Source organism: Pyricularia pennisetigena, chromosome 5, assembly GCF_004337985.1.
Source record: "Pyricularia pennisetigena strain Br36 chromosome 5, whole genome shotgun sequence".
Lineage (NCBI taxonomy): Eukaryota > Fungi > Ascomycota > Sordariomycetes > Magnaporthales > Pyriculariaceae > Pyricularia > Pyricularia pennisetigena.
Window position 1 is genome coordinate 1305075 of NC_043743.1, and position 17957 is coordinate 1323031.

General features: G+C 51.5%; 4 protein-coding genes across 4 annotated transcripts; 3 read left to right on the forward strand and 1 right to left on the reverse strand.

Annotated features, from left to right (window-relative positions):
* Positions 1-882: 882 nt before the first annotated feature.
* On the forward strand, positions 883-2743 carry PpBr36_08340 (uncharacterized protein; the record flags this gene model as incomplete). The annotated part of the gene is made up of 4 exons (XM_029895471.1): positions 883-1152; positions 1214-1398; positions 1507-2038; positions 2132-2743. The coding sequence occupies 4 exons, from the start codon at positions 883-885 to the stop codon at positions 2741-2743; spliced, it is 1599 nt and encodes a 532-aa protein (XP_029747634.1).
* A 3760-nt stretch (positions 2744-6503) lies between these two features.
* PpBr36_08341 (uncharacterized protein) lies at positions 6504-9050 on the forward strand (the record flags this gene model as incomplete). Its single annotated transcript, XM_029895472.1, has 2 exons — positions 6504-7964; positions 8079-9050. 2 exons carry the CDS (start codon positions 6504-6506, stop codon positions 9048-9050), a joined length of 2433 nt encoding a protein of 810 aa, XP_029746743.1.
* A 4176-nt stretch (positions 9051-13226) lies between these two features.
* On the forward strand, positions 13227-15299 carry PpBr36_08342 (uncharacterized protein; the record flags this gene model as incomplete). Its single annotated transcript, XM_029895473.1, has 1 exon — positions 13227-15299. The coding sequence occupies one exon, from the start codon at positions 13227-13229 to the stop codon at positions 15297-15299; it is 2073 nt and encodes a 690-aa protein (XP_029747636.1).
* A 1066-nt stretch (positions 15300-16365) lies between these two features.
* On the reverse strand, positions 16366-17463 carry PpBr36_08343 (uncharacterized protein; the record flags this gene model as incomplete). The annotated part of the gene is made up of 1 exon (XM_029895474.1): positions 16366-17463. The coding sequence occupies one exon, from the start codon at positions 17461-17463 to the stop codon at positions 16366-16368; it is 1098 nt and encodes a 365-aa protein (XP_029746744.1).
* Between the last annotated feature and the right edge of the window lie 494 nt (positions 17464-17957).

Genomic DNA, 17957 nt, shown 5'->3' on the forward strand with positions numbered 1-17957 from the left:
GCAACCCCCAAACTTCCAAACTGACCCCACCACCATTCATTCGTCCACCTACCCTTAACGAGCTCCCGCCGCCGGCAGAAGATGTGGCGCGTCTTTTAAATGCGAATCAGCCGCCCACCCCCGACCAGACCTACCTGCTATGTACCTTGCGAAAGATTCGCTCAAACAGGTCCTATCACATTCATCGGACTTGTCCATATACAACACTGAGTGTGTTTGGTCTTGAGTCGGCTGTCCCGAGTACGTGTTGTCCTCAACCCATCTAGTGTTTTTTTTTCCTTCTTCTCTCGGTTGCCGTGTCATTTGCAGACAGGTGGTTCGGTACCTTTTTTTTCGACTGGTCTCCAACACCCCGCTAATCAGCTACTGCCCGAACCCCTTTTCCTTTATCTCGCGTTTGCGTACCTCAGCTAGCCCAGTCGCAGCTGGGTTTCCACGTTCCCAAACTATAAACTGTTTCGAGCACTTCACCTTGTCTTGGGGTTGCACCTTACTCGCACCCCGATCCAGAAGTCTGTTAATATTTGAGAGCTGCCAAAGTACAACTACTTACCTTTTGCATCTAAGTCTTACCCGGCTTTGGTTTCTTTCAGCTAAGCATCGACGGTTACTGCAGCCTGCAGCCCAATCCTGGAGCATTCAATCCGAAGGCAACCCGAGTATTTCCTTGTCCTCGACCACTTCCCTCAATTGCCGGCGGACTTGACAAAATCCGGGCTTTTAGGCGAAGGCTTCCACCTTGGGTAGCAGCTGAACCAGGAGCAGAAAGAAGGCCCTTGGATTGCTGCCTGACAGGTCCTACTCGGTCGAAACTGTTCTCCAATTTGACACTCGGCAATAGCAACTCTATCAGCCACTCGCCCAGTGCGACCCGCCATCAAAATGGCCGACCCGTTTGCGCCGCGCACCATGAAGCGCAGGAATGTCAAGGGACTCGCCCTGACTCCTGCAGCACCGAAGCCGCCTCCAACCGCCGAGAACGCACCGATCCACAGAGACTCTGATCAGCATGCACAGCTTGAGATTGGTATTGAGTTCAACCTGGATCTTCGCCCCGAGGACTTGGAGGTTATCAAGGATCTCGGTTCAGGCAATGGAGGCACGGTCAGCAAAGTCAGGCATATTCCCACAAACACGGTCATGGCGCGCAAGGTAAGAATATAACTAGTGGTTTTGTGAGGGTCTTGCTCCGAGATCAGGTTCCCCTGGCAAGGGGGCAATCGCTCACATCAAGCATCAGGTCATACACGTTGAGGCCAAGCGCGAGATGCGGAAGCGCATTGTGCGAGAACTACAGATCATGCACAGTTGCAATTCTGAGTACATCGTCACATTCTATGGAGCTTTCCTCAACGAGAACAACGACGTCATCATGTGCATGGAGTACGCGGATGTTGGGTAAGCCTCAAGTCCTAAAGCGTGGTTGTCTCAACAGTATTGGTTGCCGCTGCAAGTTGCTCCGGTCAGCCTTTGCAGTTTGATATTAACGGCGATGCCGTGGTTTAGGTCACTAGACCGCGTATCGAGGGTGTTTGGACCCATAAGAGTTGATGTGCTGGGGAAGATCGCCGAGGCCACCCTCGGAGGCTTGACCTACCTTTACGCAAAACACCACATCATGCATCGTGACATTAAGCCGTCGAACATACTGGTCAACTCCAGGGGATCGATCAAGCTGTGCGACTTTGGTGTTTCGGGAGAACTCATTAACTCGATAGCTGATACGTTCGTCGGCACTTCAACTTACATGGCCCCTGAGCGAATTCAGGGCGAAAAGTACACGGTCAAGTCAGATGTTTGGAGTTTTGGTCTCAGCATTATGGAGCTTGCCATTGGCAAGTTTCCCTTTGCAGCAAGCGAACAGCTTTCAGATGCCGAATCGGCGCCTGCCGGTATCCTTGATCTTTTGCAGCAGATTGTACACGAGCCGGCGCCGAAATTGCCGAAGAGTGATGCCTTCCCACAAATCCTCGAGGATATGATTCAGAAGTGTCTTTACAAGAATCCGGACGACAGACCAACGCCGGAGGAGCTCTTTGTAGGTTCCACCCTTCCCCTCCGGAAGGGCCACCGCAAGCAACTGCGCATTGGTTTGCTATATGGCTGGCTCTAACGGCGTATCGTTCTTCAGGAGCGCGATCCCTTTGTGCAAGCAGCGAAGCGGACGCCTGTCGACCTACGCGAATGGGCGTTTGGTTTGATGGAGCGGGATAACCGCAAGTCGCACCTTGCACCGCAGCTCTCGCCGGCGACGGCAGACCTACTACGGTCAAGTGATTCGCCTACGGCGACGTACCATGGCGACGACCGCCCGTTAGAAACTCCTACCTCAGGTGAGATCCCCATACTGGGAGCTATAGTGTCACCTCGTGACCAGTATGGCAGCATATCGAGTCGATCCCCGACGAGGGCCGGCGGAGGGATCGGCGGGCTTGGCAGACCAGGTGGATCGGCTGTACATCCGGGACTAGGGCCGAGAATGGCTACGACCAGCTCGATTCCAATGTCTTCGGGTGCTAGCTACCACGGGGTCTCGTCCTCGTCCGCCGATTATGCCTCCGCAATACCCGCCCCACCCTCGAGCGCGAGCAAGGCGACCTTTTCGCTACCCATGCGACCGGCCCCCGCCGGCACGATGCCTCCGCCCCCTCCGCGGAAAGAGACACCCGACGAGTCTAAGAAAGAAAGCAGGCGGCAGGCTTTGTTTGGCCCGCCGTCATCAACTGGGAGTTATGGTTTCTAGGTTACTTTTTTTTTTCAGATGCGTTATGCTCAGGGGGGGGGGTTCTCTTTCTACTTGTTTCGATATTGGAGCTTGCGGGGGACAGAGCGCGGCCATTGATCTTTTCCATTCTACTCTTCACCAATTTCTCTAGACCCGAGTATACATCGCATTTTGTGTCCTGACTGGTGTGGCCATTGCCATGATCACCAAGCCTCTTGCCTCAAACAACAATGCCATTAAGATTTTTAGTCTGGACTCTGAAAGTTAGATTAGGCTCTTGTTGCGCTTCTCGGTATTGTGAAGCATGTAGGACCTGAATCAACTCTTCTCATTCAATAAGCGAGCAACGCTCATTCAACGATACAACTGTCCGGGAGATGTCGTCCCGACTCTATTTTTGCAGGGTATACGAAAGTATCGGACTCTCCTGGGTATCAATTCGGGTACCGGAAGTGCCCGTGCCGCCGCACCGTGTAAACATTCGGATGAATGTTTTTAGAGAATAATGTTGGGGCAGAAAGGGCATTAGGCATCCCAAGTTTTCTATCCAAACTAGTCGATGGTCATGCAAGGCAAGTCCAGGCTTATATTACCTTTTTTTTGCGAGTTGCTCTTATCCGCGATGGTGCCCCCTCGCGTTTCCGGTTCGGACAAGGCTGATCCCGATTGACCGATGGTCGCTTTGGGCCGTTTTGGGAGATATCCCGGATTCAAGAACGACAATCCTCGCGAGTTGGGGTACGAAAGGGGAAGAAAGCGGCGCTATGAACGTTTTCCTGTATCTGCACTCGACTCTCCCTCGTTATTTTATCCTTATAAGGCTTGTTATCGGCTGCAACCGGCAGCTTTGCTATCGAATCTTGTCAATGGGCCCAGATTTAGGCTTTTGTCAAGCTAGAGGCGTTCCATCGAATTCGGCTTGTGATAGATCATGGTAGTTTATGGGGTGACTGGATTAGCGGGAGGGTGACGTGGATGATGAAGATGTCGATTGATCCAGGGGATTCACGGGTTAGAGGGACTCGGAAGAGAACTACAATGAAATGGAAATAAAGGTCTGGTCATCTCTGGTTGCTCTGCTATATGCTAAATCATCTGCTTAATGAAACTGGCTGGGAATGAGGTTGCGTCCAACAAGTCTGGTATCTACATCATGTAGCCAAAGGCAGCGCTGCTCGGAGCTCCTATGAAAGTAACGGTAATCGCTAGAAGTAACGCTCTTATGCATCCGAGCCGTGAGCCTTACTGCATGTTCGAAGCATGGGTGCCACCGGATCGGCTAAGCCAAACCAGGCAAGCTTTTTTTTTTCGGACACGGGCAGAACTTGGGACTGGACATGGCGCTTAAACATCCAAGCCATAGAAACATCTCTAGGTATGCTTGAAAGTGAAATGCTTAACATTGATTGAGCCAAACCTTTCTGCGGGCCGTGAAGTATGGTGTAGAAGTTTGCAAAGTCTTTTGTTGATCAACGGATGCTATCTAGCTCCAGGTTGGAGAGTGGAATGATACGTTTATGATTCGTTTACAAAAAAAAAAAAAAAAAAAAAAGCAGTCTGTCTTGGAAATCGAGTTCCAGAAGCTGACTACGCACCAAGGAGCGTTATGTTACACTTGCAAGTGTCCCAAGCTTGTCAGGCAGGATACGAGAATCTATGAAGAAAGAGCATAGTCGATATATGTATGCGTAGAGCACATTGGAGCCACAGAATGGATCAGGGGTTCAAAGAAGCAGAGAGATCTAGCAGTTATTCAAGTGGGTGTTTGAGTTTCCCTTTTATAAAGCTCCTTCTGACAAACAGATCCAACACATTCTGCAATGCTGATCGTCTTCAGCCCTTATTAATATCCAAAGCAATTCTCATTTCTCAGTACTTTTGCATACATCTGTACTCTCTGTCAACATCTATGGTTAACATCTTTACTAACATGAGGAATAAATCCCTCTCCACCAAAGCGGTGCAATTTCCTACCACTCCAACGTCGCAAAACCTCCAGAGCTCCGATGAGATCCAGAGATGGCCGTAGAACGGAACGCGCGTATTATTCCAATAATTGGGGAGACGACACTCGGGATGAATTGACCAAAGTCCCAATGGCGCCTTGTCCAGAGATTGACCAGACAACAGCCGCCAGAAAAAATGTTACCACGCCACCGTAGTCTGCACTCTCAGAACCGCACTAGGCTGCTATATCTCATAGAACCCAAGATGGCCTATCTTCTCTGGAGGACGTCCTCACCAAAAACACTGCGCCTCAACTTTCGGGATACGTATTTAGAGTCTCGGCCCCCGTTTCGCGGTGGTTCAAGGACAGTGACAAGTGTTCGTGCGGCAGACATTTTACAGGAGGACATTTCTTGACCATTCTGCAGTGGCCATGGCTTGCTCAATGCATCTCGGTCAGAAGACAGGTTTGGGCCTGCTGGTACTGGCACCGATGGCCCAACTTCTGGCAATACCTTTTTTTTCGAAATAGAAACCCTTTGGGCTGTAATTCCAAAGGTCCATACTTCTCGTCGCTTGTTCTCTACAACGCCACTTTCCACAGCCGTCCATGTGTTTTTGGCAGCTGCAGGGGTTGATACCGACCCGCGAAATGCTTGCGCGTTTGAAATGTAGGTGCGCATGTCAATTCGTTGCGCACGAGCAGGTGGTGGCGTGTCTCTTGGAGGCATGTATGTTGGGAGTGCGCAAGCGTATGATGACAGTGGGAGGTGAGGTGTCAAAAAAAAAAATTAAAAAAAAAAGTTAGACAAGCTCTGCGCACCCCAAACTCAATGGGCTCAATTTCCAGATCATAACCAAATCATAACTCAATTAAACAGTCATCCGAACAGATGAAATATGAGAGTTCCGACGACGGAGAAAAGGGGTAATAATTGCACTTGATCTGTACTATATTTTCAACGGCGGAGATGCATCACGGAGCAATCCATGGCCACGGGACACCATGTGCATCACCGTTTAGACTAAATCATTGAAAATGGTGCTTTGACTTTTTCCTTTCCAGCCATGGACGTCGGCGCAGATCATCTACCCTTGCAAGGAGTGAATCAACATTCTCGGCAAAACAGATGCTGCTGACCTGGCCATCAGGGGGGGTAAAGCTTGATTACGACTGCCCGCCTCGGGCCGCGTGGTGTTTACGGGCGAGCAGTGCTTCTTTTGGGAAAGAGTGGTGACTCGGGAAATAACGCACTTGATCAAGGCCAGGTGTTTGCAGTGCTGCAATAGGACAAAAGGTGGCGTAATAGAAGGTCGTCGATTCAACTTTTGCCCAACTTATTCATCCCAGGGTAGCAGTCCTTGATGGTACGACCCCGCTTTTGGTGGATGATCCCTGTACGCTTACACTACAGCAGCTAGTCGCGATGTCCACGGCCTTCCCGCGCGTGAAAACACGTATATGGTCGCTATTCATTGCCCTTCGATTGGCAAACAAGTTCCGTGACCACGATTCGTCCTAGGTTAATATTTGCCTCAAAATGGAAGCTTACGAGTAAGACTTGTAAACAACAGGTAAACAACTTAGGACGAGCTAATCAGGTCCTTGTGGTGAACTGCTGAGCATATATGAGCATTATTTATTTATTAATCTTTAGCCTGCTGCCAGGCCTCTAATCAGGTATGTTGCCGAAGGAGCCTTTCCTTTCTGGACCTTTCCGCACTTGAGCCTGAACCAAGGCCTTTCTTCCCCAGAAATCTGACAGACACTAGTGCTCAGCACATTCGCCAAACCAGAATGAAAGGGGATGGCGTATTGAGCAACACAGCCATGAAGGTCACCAAAGAAGATCTGGAGCAGCAGAGACTATTGCCGAATCGTGGAGAGCACACGGCAACGATGGAAAATGAGGTCACACACAGTTCATGCTCGACCCGGAGACGACCGCCACTGGTGCCTCTTCTCCTGGTAATAGGGATTTTCTCTTTATTACTGCTCCCAAGCAGAAGCGCGGTCGGGTGTCATAAACTACCTACAGCCGCACAATCTACATACAACTCAACTGCAACACCATCAGACCACCGCCACCACCACCACCACCACTCCAGCGTTTCTTTGCTCTCTGATGTGTGGGCACCAGAGACCGCGGCAAAAAGCAAGGAGTCATCATCCACTCCACATCTGGGGCGCATAGTCTCAGCTATTCGCAATGCTGCTGCAAGTGCACTTGTACACAAACGGCAGCTTGGGATTCCAGGCCTTCCCGGGATTCCAGGCCTCCCCGGGCTTCCAGGGCTCACGACCCCGCTGCGGTCGGTGCTGCAGTGCTTTGAGGTTTCCCAGCCGGTTCTTACGCCGGCAGGTAGTACTCGACCCGGGAATGCGCCATGCTCGGCTCTGCTTATGGAACACGTCTTTGCCTTCAGCTACGGCAAGCCTTTTATTGGAAACTACACGCCTCCCAACTGCGACTTCAACCGGGTAGTCATGAACTTCAGTGTGGTGTCAGCAGGGAGACAGTTCGACCGCCTTGCGCTTATGTACTTGGGCGACACAGAAGTCTGGCGGACGTCGACAGCCGAGCCCACGGCCTCTCCAGGTATTCACTGGGAGTACCACAAGGATATGACGCAGTACCTATCCCTCTGGAAGAAGCCGCAGACGGTCATCTTTGACCTTGGCAATCTGATCAATGCCAATTACACGGCTTCCTTCAACACCACCTTGACGGCCACCTTCTTCAAGGATGACGTTCGGACGGCGACCGCCCCGCCCGCCGATGTGATCCTCCCCATCACTACTCTCAACTACAGCAGGAAGGAGGGTGCGCCACTCAGCGTCTTCCTTCTCCCGGGAATGAACGCCAGCACCACCGTGAAGTCGTTTCCCCGCAATGCCAACCGTGCCGTGCTGTCGATCCAAGCCAACGGCCAAGCGGCGGAGGAGTTCTGGTGGTCGAATTTCCTACAGAGCGACGTGGCTACCTTCAACTCCACCAACGGCATGGCCCCGGGTATGAGCCCCTTCCGCGAGGTTGCCGCCATGATCGATGGCAAAGTTGCCGGTTTTCAATGGCCATTCCCTGTCATCTTCACTGGAGGAGTAGTTCCCACATTACACCGGCCAGTGGTTGGCCTGCAAGCTTTCAACCTTCGCGAGCACGAGATTGACATTACGCCATGGCTTCCGCTCCTGTGTGACGGGAATTCCCATACTTTTTCCTTTGACGTAAGAGGATTATTGGATGACAACGGTAAAAGCGGCACCTTGTCCAACAATATCTCCAGCAATGTAAGTGCGCCATTGTCGTTGTCGACAGCCCTCGGATGAAGCCTATCTTGGCTATACCAAAAAAAAAAAAAAAAAAAAAAAGAGACAGTTTACTGACTGGTTATCTAATTCCAGTGGTACATTACCGGCAAAGTCTTTGTCTGGCTGGATGATGAAGGTTCCATCACTACAGGCAGCATCCCCGAGATCCAAGGCGTGGACCCCTCGATCGACATCTCGCAACACTCCATAGGCCGGGACCAGCGGGGTCGCAACCAGACTCTGACTTATAATGTCGCCGTCAAGCGCGATTTTACCGTCAAGTCAACCGTAAAGACTCAAAAGTCGAGCTTCCAATCCGCCTGGAGACAGCGTTTATCCTACGACAACAAGAACAACGTCACCAACTACGGCCAGGACCAGGTCACCAAATTCGACATTCAGGGATCCGACAGTGCCTTGTCCGACGAGAAAACAATCTACGGGCAGGATTACGAGTATCCGCTGTCCGTCGACATGCGGGTCAACAACTCCCCGCAGACGGGCACCATGACGCTGAGCGCGGGCATGCACCAGGGCATGACGTTCCAGATCGCCGGCAGATCCGTCTTCCCAGATGGGCTGGAGGCGTTTGCGGGGACGCGCAACGACAAGAACTTTAGCTCGAGCATCCTCTCGACCTACCGCGACGGGTCGGCCACTTTCCAGCAGATCAACATCCCCGGGCGGCCGTCCACCTCGACAGGCTCCGGGAACATCAGGCAAGAGTTTTCATTTGGGGGCAACTTTGAACGGTACCCAAACATATTCAACGCCACGGGCGTCGGCTCGCAGCCGGACGTGATGCTGTACTATCGCAACCTGACCGTCGCCAACAACGCCGTGACGCGCGATCGCGAGACCGTCGCCGGTAGGAGGAACGGCGAGGCCTCGTCTGATACTTCTGCTGCCCCGTTGGTAGGCAGGAACGTCGAGCCTGAACCGGCGCCGAATCAGGTCTTTTTCGACTCGGCATCCTCCGGGGGCGAGTTTGCCCCGGCGAGGTTTCCGAGAGCTGCCGAGTTTGGCGTTGGATATGCCGCGTTTTTGGCAAGGCGGTGGCGGTAATGAATAGGAGATGGCTTATGCTGGGAGAGGGTCGATCCTATCGCACTTTCACTTTTTAGAAAACGGAGACTTTGTCCAGGCACTCATTCAGGTAGGTCGGCAAAGGTGTTGCACCATGCTGTGGGAGTCGAGGGGCTGGTCTGTTTGAGGCTGAAGCGTAGTGAACCTTTTTTTAGTATATAGATTTCTGTCAAGGATTAAAGATATAGAAGTAATCAAGTATTATGCAATGCTTCACCCTGCAATCACGAAGCATTGCGCAGTAAAAATGGCACGATACAGCCAACAACTCTTACCGGTGCACACTTGACTGGGAACTTTAGTTTCCACATCATGAAACTGCGATATGTCTTCCTTCTGTATGTCGACTGGTCCGCAACTTGGGGGAAAATCGAGAATCACAAAAGACGGCCGATCTGTACCGCAGCAACAAGGAGAGCATGGGCATAACGGCTGTCATGATGGACTTGATCCTGAGATGGACTGGGAACAGCGCGGCCGCTATCGGCATGCTCGGACAAAGAGCCAGGTCCTCGGTTCTCTTGAGGGCTCGCTTGCTTCAAGCCTGTATCTCTTCTCCAGCAGATACAAGGCGATTCTTTCGAGACTGTGGAGATATGGTTTTTTTTTTTTTTTTTTTTTTTTTTTTTGTAATCGTGCTAATGCAAGGGGGAGCAAGGGTTGCAAGAGAGAGGGTTGGCTTGAAACGGATTCAGATTGACCAAAGAGTCAGTGGGCACGTCGTAGGCCTAGTTCTGCACCTTTGTGGAGAGACAGAGGACACTTACCGGGGTGGGGTGGGGGTTGATATAGAAGAACGTATCTCATTGCTCAAAGCCAAAGTGGCTCCCTCGGCCTCTCCCGGTCAAACATGAAATCAAACTCGAATTTGTTGAGTGGAAGCGGCAGCCAAATGTAATAGGACAAGAATGTAGCTACACAGTCGTGTCATTTCGACCTGACTACTACAACAGAGTGCATGCACATTGTTTGAATTACAGGCAGTGGTCGCACTAAAGCGGCTGATTTCAACCTGTTATATTTATACGTCTGTTCACTTTGGTCTTGTGTCGTCTGTTCAGCTGCTAATCTGCTAATTATATTCGCCACCTTGGGGAATATTATACACTGCTTTTTTTTTCAATCTTTTGGAAAATGGGTTTCTTTTACCCAGTTTCTCACATGCTTGTACTTTATCTCTGTCGCATTGCGTGTTAAGTCAACCCCGGCCTGAGAAGGGGTTTTTGGTGTATTTCTGCAAACCCGGCCAAGATTCTGAGGTTACAGAGGCTCGACGCCTAAAAAGATATCTACGTTGTATTGAAGCAAGATTGGAAGCCAAACAGCTTAGTATACTGTAATCCATGCCGATGGCGATTATCGGGGAGGAGGGCTGAAGCATTGAAATCAAAAGGAGATTTCGATCATGTCGAAAAGACTTTCAAAGAGTTGGGTCATGTACGCAATGATGAGGGGGATCTTAAATAGTAATATTCGGAGGGAATGACTGAGCTGAGGCTTTTTTTGGACCATACCTGAGGAGGCTTGGGGTTGCTGCTGTGTCTTTATTCTTTAGTTCTTTTTCTCGTTCATTTTCTCACTCCGGTTCTCTTTCTGCTCTGAATTCTCTTCGTTTGTTTCGCCTCTCCCCCTCAACTAACCGGGGCTATGGTGCTATTGCTCCTTGAGTAGTGCGTGTTTTCAAAATTTTAGCAACATCAAGTGAGTGCTTTCGTATCCTGCTCGTGTCTAAATATTGCTACTAGTATTTAATCATTTGGTTTAAGGTACTTCAGGCATGTCGGTGACACGTCGAATGGAATTTGAAATGCACTGCCTCTGAGCCCTTAGGTTGTTATATGATATTATATTTTAGGAGCTATGTAGCCCGTTATTTCCTTGAAATAATGCACATATAATTCCAAGGACAAGAGAGTTTATAAACTCAAAGGCGAAAATATGGAAACTCAACCAATATGTATATTCCTTTTTTTTTTTCTTAATAAGCTCTTCGACTGCTTCAGCTCGATATTCCAGAAATCCAATAAAACACATTGCTAAATAACTAACATCAGAAAGCCAAGCGGGGAAGGGAGTTTAAAATGTAACATAAGCTGTAAAAGTGCCGACTTTCCATGGTATCAAACGTTGCCACAAACTGCCAAGTCCAATCTTCTCTGGTTTTGATTTAGAAAAAAAAGAGTATTTCAGAACCACCAGCTAGCTTAATAGCAACTGAGCTGTCCCCGACTAGATAAGTATTAATAAATAAGCAGCAACACAAGAAGAAAATAAATATAAAACAAACTGCGGGAAAATGGCATCAATTCCTTCGGAGAAGGGTTGTTTCAAAACGGCTGTACCATGACCATACCCGAGCCCGAATGATTCATAAGATTAAGAAAACGTATCTCTGTCGCCAATGCCCGTTACGCCAACACTGCGCGATACGCACAAGGGCAAATTCGCAACCAGATGGTGGGTTCGACAAAAGCCTTGCAAATTCTCGGCAAGAAGTATGTGATATGGGCGGCCATCACGCGCAAGCGTAATGCCGTCTCGATAATATGGTAGCCCCGTCTGGCGTTGTTCATATGGAGGTATTATTTCTTCGTAACACAGTAGCTCGTACTCGCATGGTTTGGACACTGGGGACTTTTCTCAAACTACCAACTCCCCCCGCCCATGCGCTTCCAGCCAAAAGGCCAAAAAAACCAGCAGCGCATGCCAACCAAGTATAATAGCAGGATTTGTGATTGCAATTAAATGTGGGAATGAAGGAGTGGTTTGTTGTAATGCACGAGGTAAAAGGGTAAAAGTGGAAAATTAGTAGTTTACAGTAGCTGTGATATTAAATCGATATTCTGCGATTTTAAACTGAAATTTGGAAAGCTAATTATTTTGTACCTTCCTCCATATTATACTTAACAAAGTGCATTGTATGTGGAGTATTCACGGCTGGTATTAATTGCTTAAAATCTTTTTCTTTATTTACCAGAGACATGCAGACACAAGGACTGTAAAGGACTCTCAGGAGACGTCATGCAACACTGGCGTCGATATGCGCTAATTGGCGGCTTAAAAGGTAATTAAAAGGCCCGCCTAATATGCACGATAATCCAGCTTCGGTTCGAACAGAGAAAAAAAGCGAATGAAGCAGGAGATTCCCATAACCATTTGGTTTTAGACAAAGCAATCGCCTTGACAGGATATGCATCTTTTTTGGATTCCGATGTCCATGTTGACTGGGATGGGCTCATGCAGTGAGACGGGCCACCCTTTCCCAAGCTCTCGGCCATACCAACCATGATTCTTTTTTTTTTTTTTCTTTGACAGGTGGGCCGACCGCGCCCGGAACTCTCGGGCCTGCGTTGTGGTTATGTTGATTTTCATCCCAAGTCTGCATTTGAGAGATTTCCGCAAGAACTACCACGTACGTATATCAAGTGCGTCGTAAGCGGCTATGAGAGATTTTTTTTTTTTGTTTTGTCTTTTGTCTTTTGTCTTCTTTTAAGCAACCGATCTGAGCGGCGAGTTGTTTCTCGGTGATCCCATTCGGCGTCCCAACCAAAAGAAGAATAACATTGGATCTTTTTTTTTTTTTCTTGGGAGTTTTGGATGATATCAACAAAAATGAAATACATCCCATCGCAAAATCGCCCTGCAAACCAAACTTTTTTTTTTTTTTCATTGACTGCTTGATAAGGATAAAATTTCGCCGGCAAGTTTCAGCCGTCTGCTTTCTGATTTTGCTATCTCGTCACATCTCCCAATGGTGTGATTTCTTTTTTATCACGCTGGCATTCAGACGAACGTATTTTGCCTTGATTGACGGGCGGGTTTCTGCACTGACCTCCTCCCCCGACGGGCTTGATGTCCAAGAATGAGTAAGATCTTAGTTAGCATGGGACCGTTGATGCTCGCAGCAGATAGGGATAACGGAAGTCCGCGGGCTCAGCGCGTCATGGCTGTCAGACTGACCTGTCAACCGTTTGGGTTTATCTATATATATATGTAGTGTTTAGTATGACCGTTGAATCCCGAGGTAGATGTACTGTCCGTATTGTGCGATATACTATCCAGCGGCCCGGGAGGTTTTTTTTTTTTCTTAGGGAATACAAACGCTTTTTCTTTTTTTTTTTTGTTCTTTTTCTTTTTCCACGTTGATAAAGAACCATGAGTCCATCCTTTCAGGCGCCAGACGTCGGCCCCCCTATCTTCAAAGAGTCCTGTCAGACTCTGGATCATGCCACAGAGTATGCCAGAGACACGCTGCTCAAGGATCACTGGTGCGGCTGGGTGCTTTCCAACGCGACCGTCACGGCGGAATGGATTTTCCTACAATACATTGTGGGGAAGGAAATCAGCCAGGAGGACCGTCGAGGGTTTCTAGACTATTTCAGGTCCTCGCAGAGAGAAGACGGCTCCTGGGCCCTCGCCACCCAAACCACAACCCCGGGTGACATTTCCTCGACGATCGAGGCCTATGTCGCTCTCAAGATCTTGGGCATCTCTCCCGAGGAGGATTACATGGTTCGAGCGCGGGACTACGTCCGAAGCCACGGCGGAGCCGAGAAGATGCGGATGCTCAGCAGGTTCTACCTGGCAATGTTTGGACTGGTGCCGTGGGAATCGGTGCCTCAGATGCCCCCGGAGCTCATCTTCCTCCCGTCGTGGTTCCCCATCAACATCTACAAGTTCTCGTCCTGGGCCCGCTGCAGCATCGTGGGCCTCACCATCCTGCGGTCGCACGAGCCGCTCTACGGCCTCCCCAACGGCAAGAGGGACGCCGACAACAACTACATGGACGAGCTGTGGCTGGACCCATCGAACAAGGTGCTGCCTTATACGCAACCGTACCTGCAGCTGGCCCGGACCTCTCCGCTGGGCGTGCTGTTCCAGCTCGGCGACCTGTTCCTGTGGCTCCTGTCGTTCCTGGGCCTCTGGATCCTGCGACGACACGCCATCTCCAAGTGCATATCCTGGATACTGGAACACCAAGAAACCTCGGGCGACTGGGGCGGCATCTACCCGCCCATGCACAACAACATCCTGTCCCTGCTGCTCCACGGCTACAGCCAGGACGACCCGGCCATCCAGAACGGGCTCGTCGCCTGCGAGAGGTTCCTGGCCCAGGACCCCAAGCACGGCAAGTGGATGCAGCCCAGCGTCTCCCCGGTCTGGGACACGTTCCTGATGATCAGGGCCGTGGCCGACGCCAAGACGACCGACGGCGGCGGCGGCGACGACGACGAGCTGCTCGCCAAGCCCGTGGAGTGGGTGCTGGCGCAGCAGATAAACGACGACCACATCGGCGACTGGCGCGTCTACCGGCCACACATACCCGCCGGCGGCTTCGCGTTCGAGTACTTCAACAAGTGGTACCCTGACATCGACGACACGGCCGTCGGCATCGTCGCCGTCCTCCGCCAGAACCCCGCGCTCGTCAACGACGACAGGGTGCTCCTGGCGGCGGCCTGGACCCTCGGCATGCAGAACAAGGACTTTGGCTGGGCGGCCTTCGACGCCGACAACGACGCCTACTACCTCCACGCCTCGCCCTTCTCCGACATGGACAGCCTCTGCGACGGCTCCACGCCCGACGTCACCGCCCACGTGCTCGAGATGCTGGGCCTGATGTACCGGCTGCAGCGGCAGGGCAAGGTCAAGAACCCCGACGTCGTCTCCTTCCTGGCCCAGTCCCGCCGCGCCTGCGACAGGGGTGTCGACTACCTCCTGGGTTCCCAGGAGGCCTTTGGCGGCTGGTACGGCCGCTGGGGCGTCAACTACATCTTCGGCACCAGCGCGGCCGTCTGCGCCCTGGCGTACTTTACGGAGCGGCCGGGCGTGGCCGACAAGATGGCGGCGGGCGTCGAGTGGCTGCGGTCCCGGCAGAACCCGGACGGCGGCTGGGGCGAGCTGCTCGAGTCCTACAACGACAAGGCGCTGGCCGGGAGGGGCAGGTCGACGCCCTCGCAGACCGCCTGGGCCCTGCAGGGCCTGCTCGAGACCCAGGACCCGCGGGGAAAGGTCGTCGAGGCCGGCGTGCGCTGGCTGCTGCGGAACCAGGTGCCCGGCACCAGCCCCAAGTCGGGCTGCGTCTCCACCACCTGGACCGAGGACGACTACACGGCCACCGGCTTCCCCGGCCACTTTTATCTCAAGTACGAGCTCTACTGCCACTACTTTCCCATGATGGCCCTCGCGAGATACAAGGCTTGCATCCAGGACGCTTCCTGGGACCACTGAGTGGGAAAGAAACATGGCCGAGGGTGCCTGGTGCCAGCCGGAGCCACTCTTTCTTTCTATGCCGTCCATGTGTGTGTGCGTGTGTCAATCTGCCGACGCTTGACATGGCTTTGGCTTCCAGGCCCGTTTATTATTAGGTCCTCGGTTGCCTGTACAAAAAAAAAACACTTCTTGTCATGTTATTTATCTATATTGGTTTTTTTAATCTTTTTTGAGTCAGCTTAGGGGGCGCGGAGGAGGGCGTTTTAGAGGCAGTATGCTTACATGCGATCTTGCTCTTACCAAGACACACACTCCTGTGCATGCTACCTATTCCGGGGTTTAATCATGGGCGATAAAGCCTTGATATGACGATTGAAGTGATAGCTTGGAGAATATTCAGTGTACCAAAAAAAAAAAAAAAAAAAAAAAAAAAAAAAAGTATATGAAATCAACCTTACCAGCAGGACGTGGCTCCAGGTGCACCGCTTGATTCCTACCCCATCACTAACCCAGGTCACTATTGGATGCAAAGGGCGCGTAAAACATCCAAGGGCCCGGTTGTATATACTGATGGAGCCCATGATCTTCATAGTCGGGCGCCCCGAACCGTAAAACTTTTGGGTGATAATTTTCCAAGGCTTGATCAGCATGTTAGTTCTCAAGCTCTCCCAGGTTGCATGGGAATGGGCACAGACGCGTACAACCTTTCCCACCTACACAACTGTGTCTCCCGTGGCCAAGACTTTAAAATTGCCAGTACGAGTGACGGCAACGGCTATTCTACTCAGCTCCCCAGACACATACACAATGCTGTGTTTTCCGGGTATACCGACCGTGAAAAATGTTTTATTCTGGCCAGGGGCTGTCGGTGGAGGATAGGGATGACACTGCAGTTTTTTTTCTTCACATACGAGACGGTTGAAGTGTCGATATGACCCTGCTTGCCATCTACAGCCTTCAAAAGAGTTGGAATAGTGATGGAAGCCAGGTGGAATCTTGCGTAATAGCACGGCTCTAACAGGGCCACGAGCTTTTGGGAGGCTTACACGATACAAGCCAAGCCATCACCAGGCGTCATATTACTTCACCCCATGACTTTAAATCGGTAATGCTCGCCCCTGTCCAGATACACCACCCTATCCCTCTTCCCCTGCGCGTCCACCTGCTTCTTGAAGTCCTCCAATGGGGACAAGAACACGTCGTAATCGTCATAGTGTATCGGAATGGTGACGTCCGGGTCCAGCAGCCTCATCAGCTGCATCCCCTGCTCCGCATCCATCGTGACCATCAGCAGCGGAACCGACGGGCCGGGGATCGTAGTGCCGCCCAGGTGGACGAGCATCAGATCGACGCGCTTCTCTTCGAGCCACTCGGGGATCTTCTTCAGGTCATCCACCATCAGCGTGTCGCCCGAGATGTAGATGCGGTAGCCCGTGTCGATTGCACCCGAGTCGCCTTCTACGTCCCCGGAGGGACGACGGTAGCCCAGCTCCAGCATCCAGCCGTTGGTGGGCGGCACGGCCTGCAGCACATCGTTGGCCGTCGACAGAACTCCCGGCGGGACGTGCTTGCCCGGCATGCCTGTGACCTTGATGGCGGGCCGCCTACTCCTCTCTGCCGCAGCAGTAGACGACGACGATGACGTGTTGTCAATGTCGAGCAGCAAGTCCTGAAAAAATCCCAACTCCCAAACCTTCCGAAACGGCTCATCCTTGGCCCCCTGAGCAGTCAAGCACGACTTTGCATGCGGCGTCGTGATGATGGGAAAGTCGCGGTTCAGCGAGTCCTCGACCAGGCGGTCAAAGTGGTCCTCGTGGTAGTGCGAGAGCAAGATGGCGTCGAGCGGCGGCAGGGCCTCGAGGTCAACCGCCGGGTCCGTCCTGCGCTGGGCGCTCACGCCCGGCCCCAGGTGGACGTGGTCGCCCGCGTGGAGGAAGTTTGGGTCCGTGAGGATGCGCAGGCCCTGCCACTCGATGATCGTGGTCGCGGTGCCGACGAACGAGACGCTCGCGTCCTCGCCGCCGGCTGAGGCGCCTCGCGGGTGCGTGTGCTGCTTTCCGAGGGGCAGTTTGGCGGCTCCTTTCTCTCCATGCTGCTGCTGCTGCTGCTTTTTCTTGGCTCCGCCGCGAAGGAGGTCCTCTCTTTGGGCCGGGTTCAGTGTGATTTGGTTCGCCAAAGACATTTTCTGTCAATTTACTAACAGGCAGTACCCGAGACTAGTTTGGTTTGCTAATCTAAACAAAGTCAAAGGTTGGGACAGTAGGCTTTTGTTCGATACGAACATGATGTAGAAGACGACGCAATCATGATGACGTGCATGATGAGTCGTAATGATGTAACCCGCGTACAAAATATACATTCTACCGCCGATACATCCCCTCAATTTACGTTTTACCGTAACTCCATTAACTCTTGATATGAAAGGGCCTCTTTTTCACCAGCCTGAAATGTTCGTGCTACAACGACCTTTGCCAAGCAGGTAAATCTGATCCACTATTTCTGAGGGCATATCAGGGGGGAAAGAAAAGAAAAGAAAATAAAAGGGGCCGAAATAGCCACCGCGAACATGAACAAACATTCCTCCAAGTCTTGACAAAAATGATCATTCAACAGCAGCAGCCTCAACAGTAGCTTCCGTAGATTAGGATGCGGTGACTTCGCACTGGCGGTAAAAAA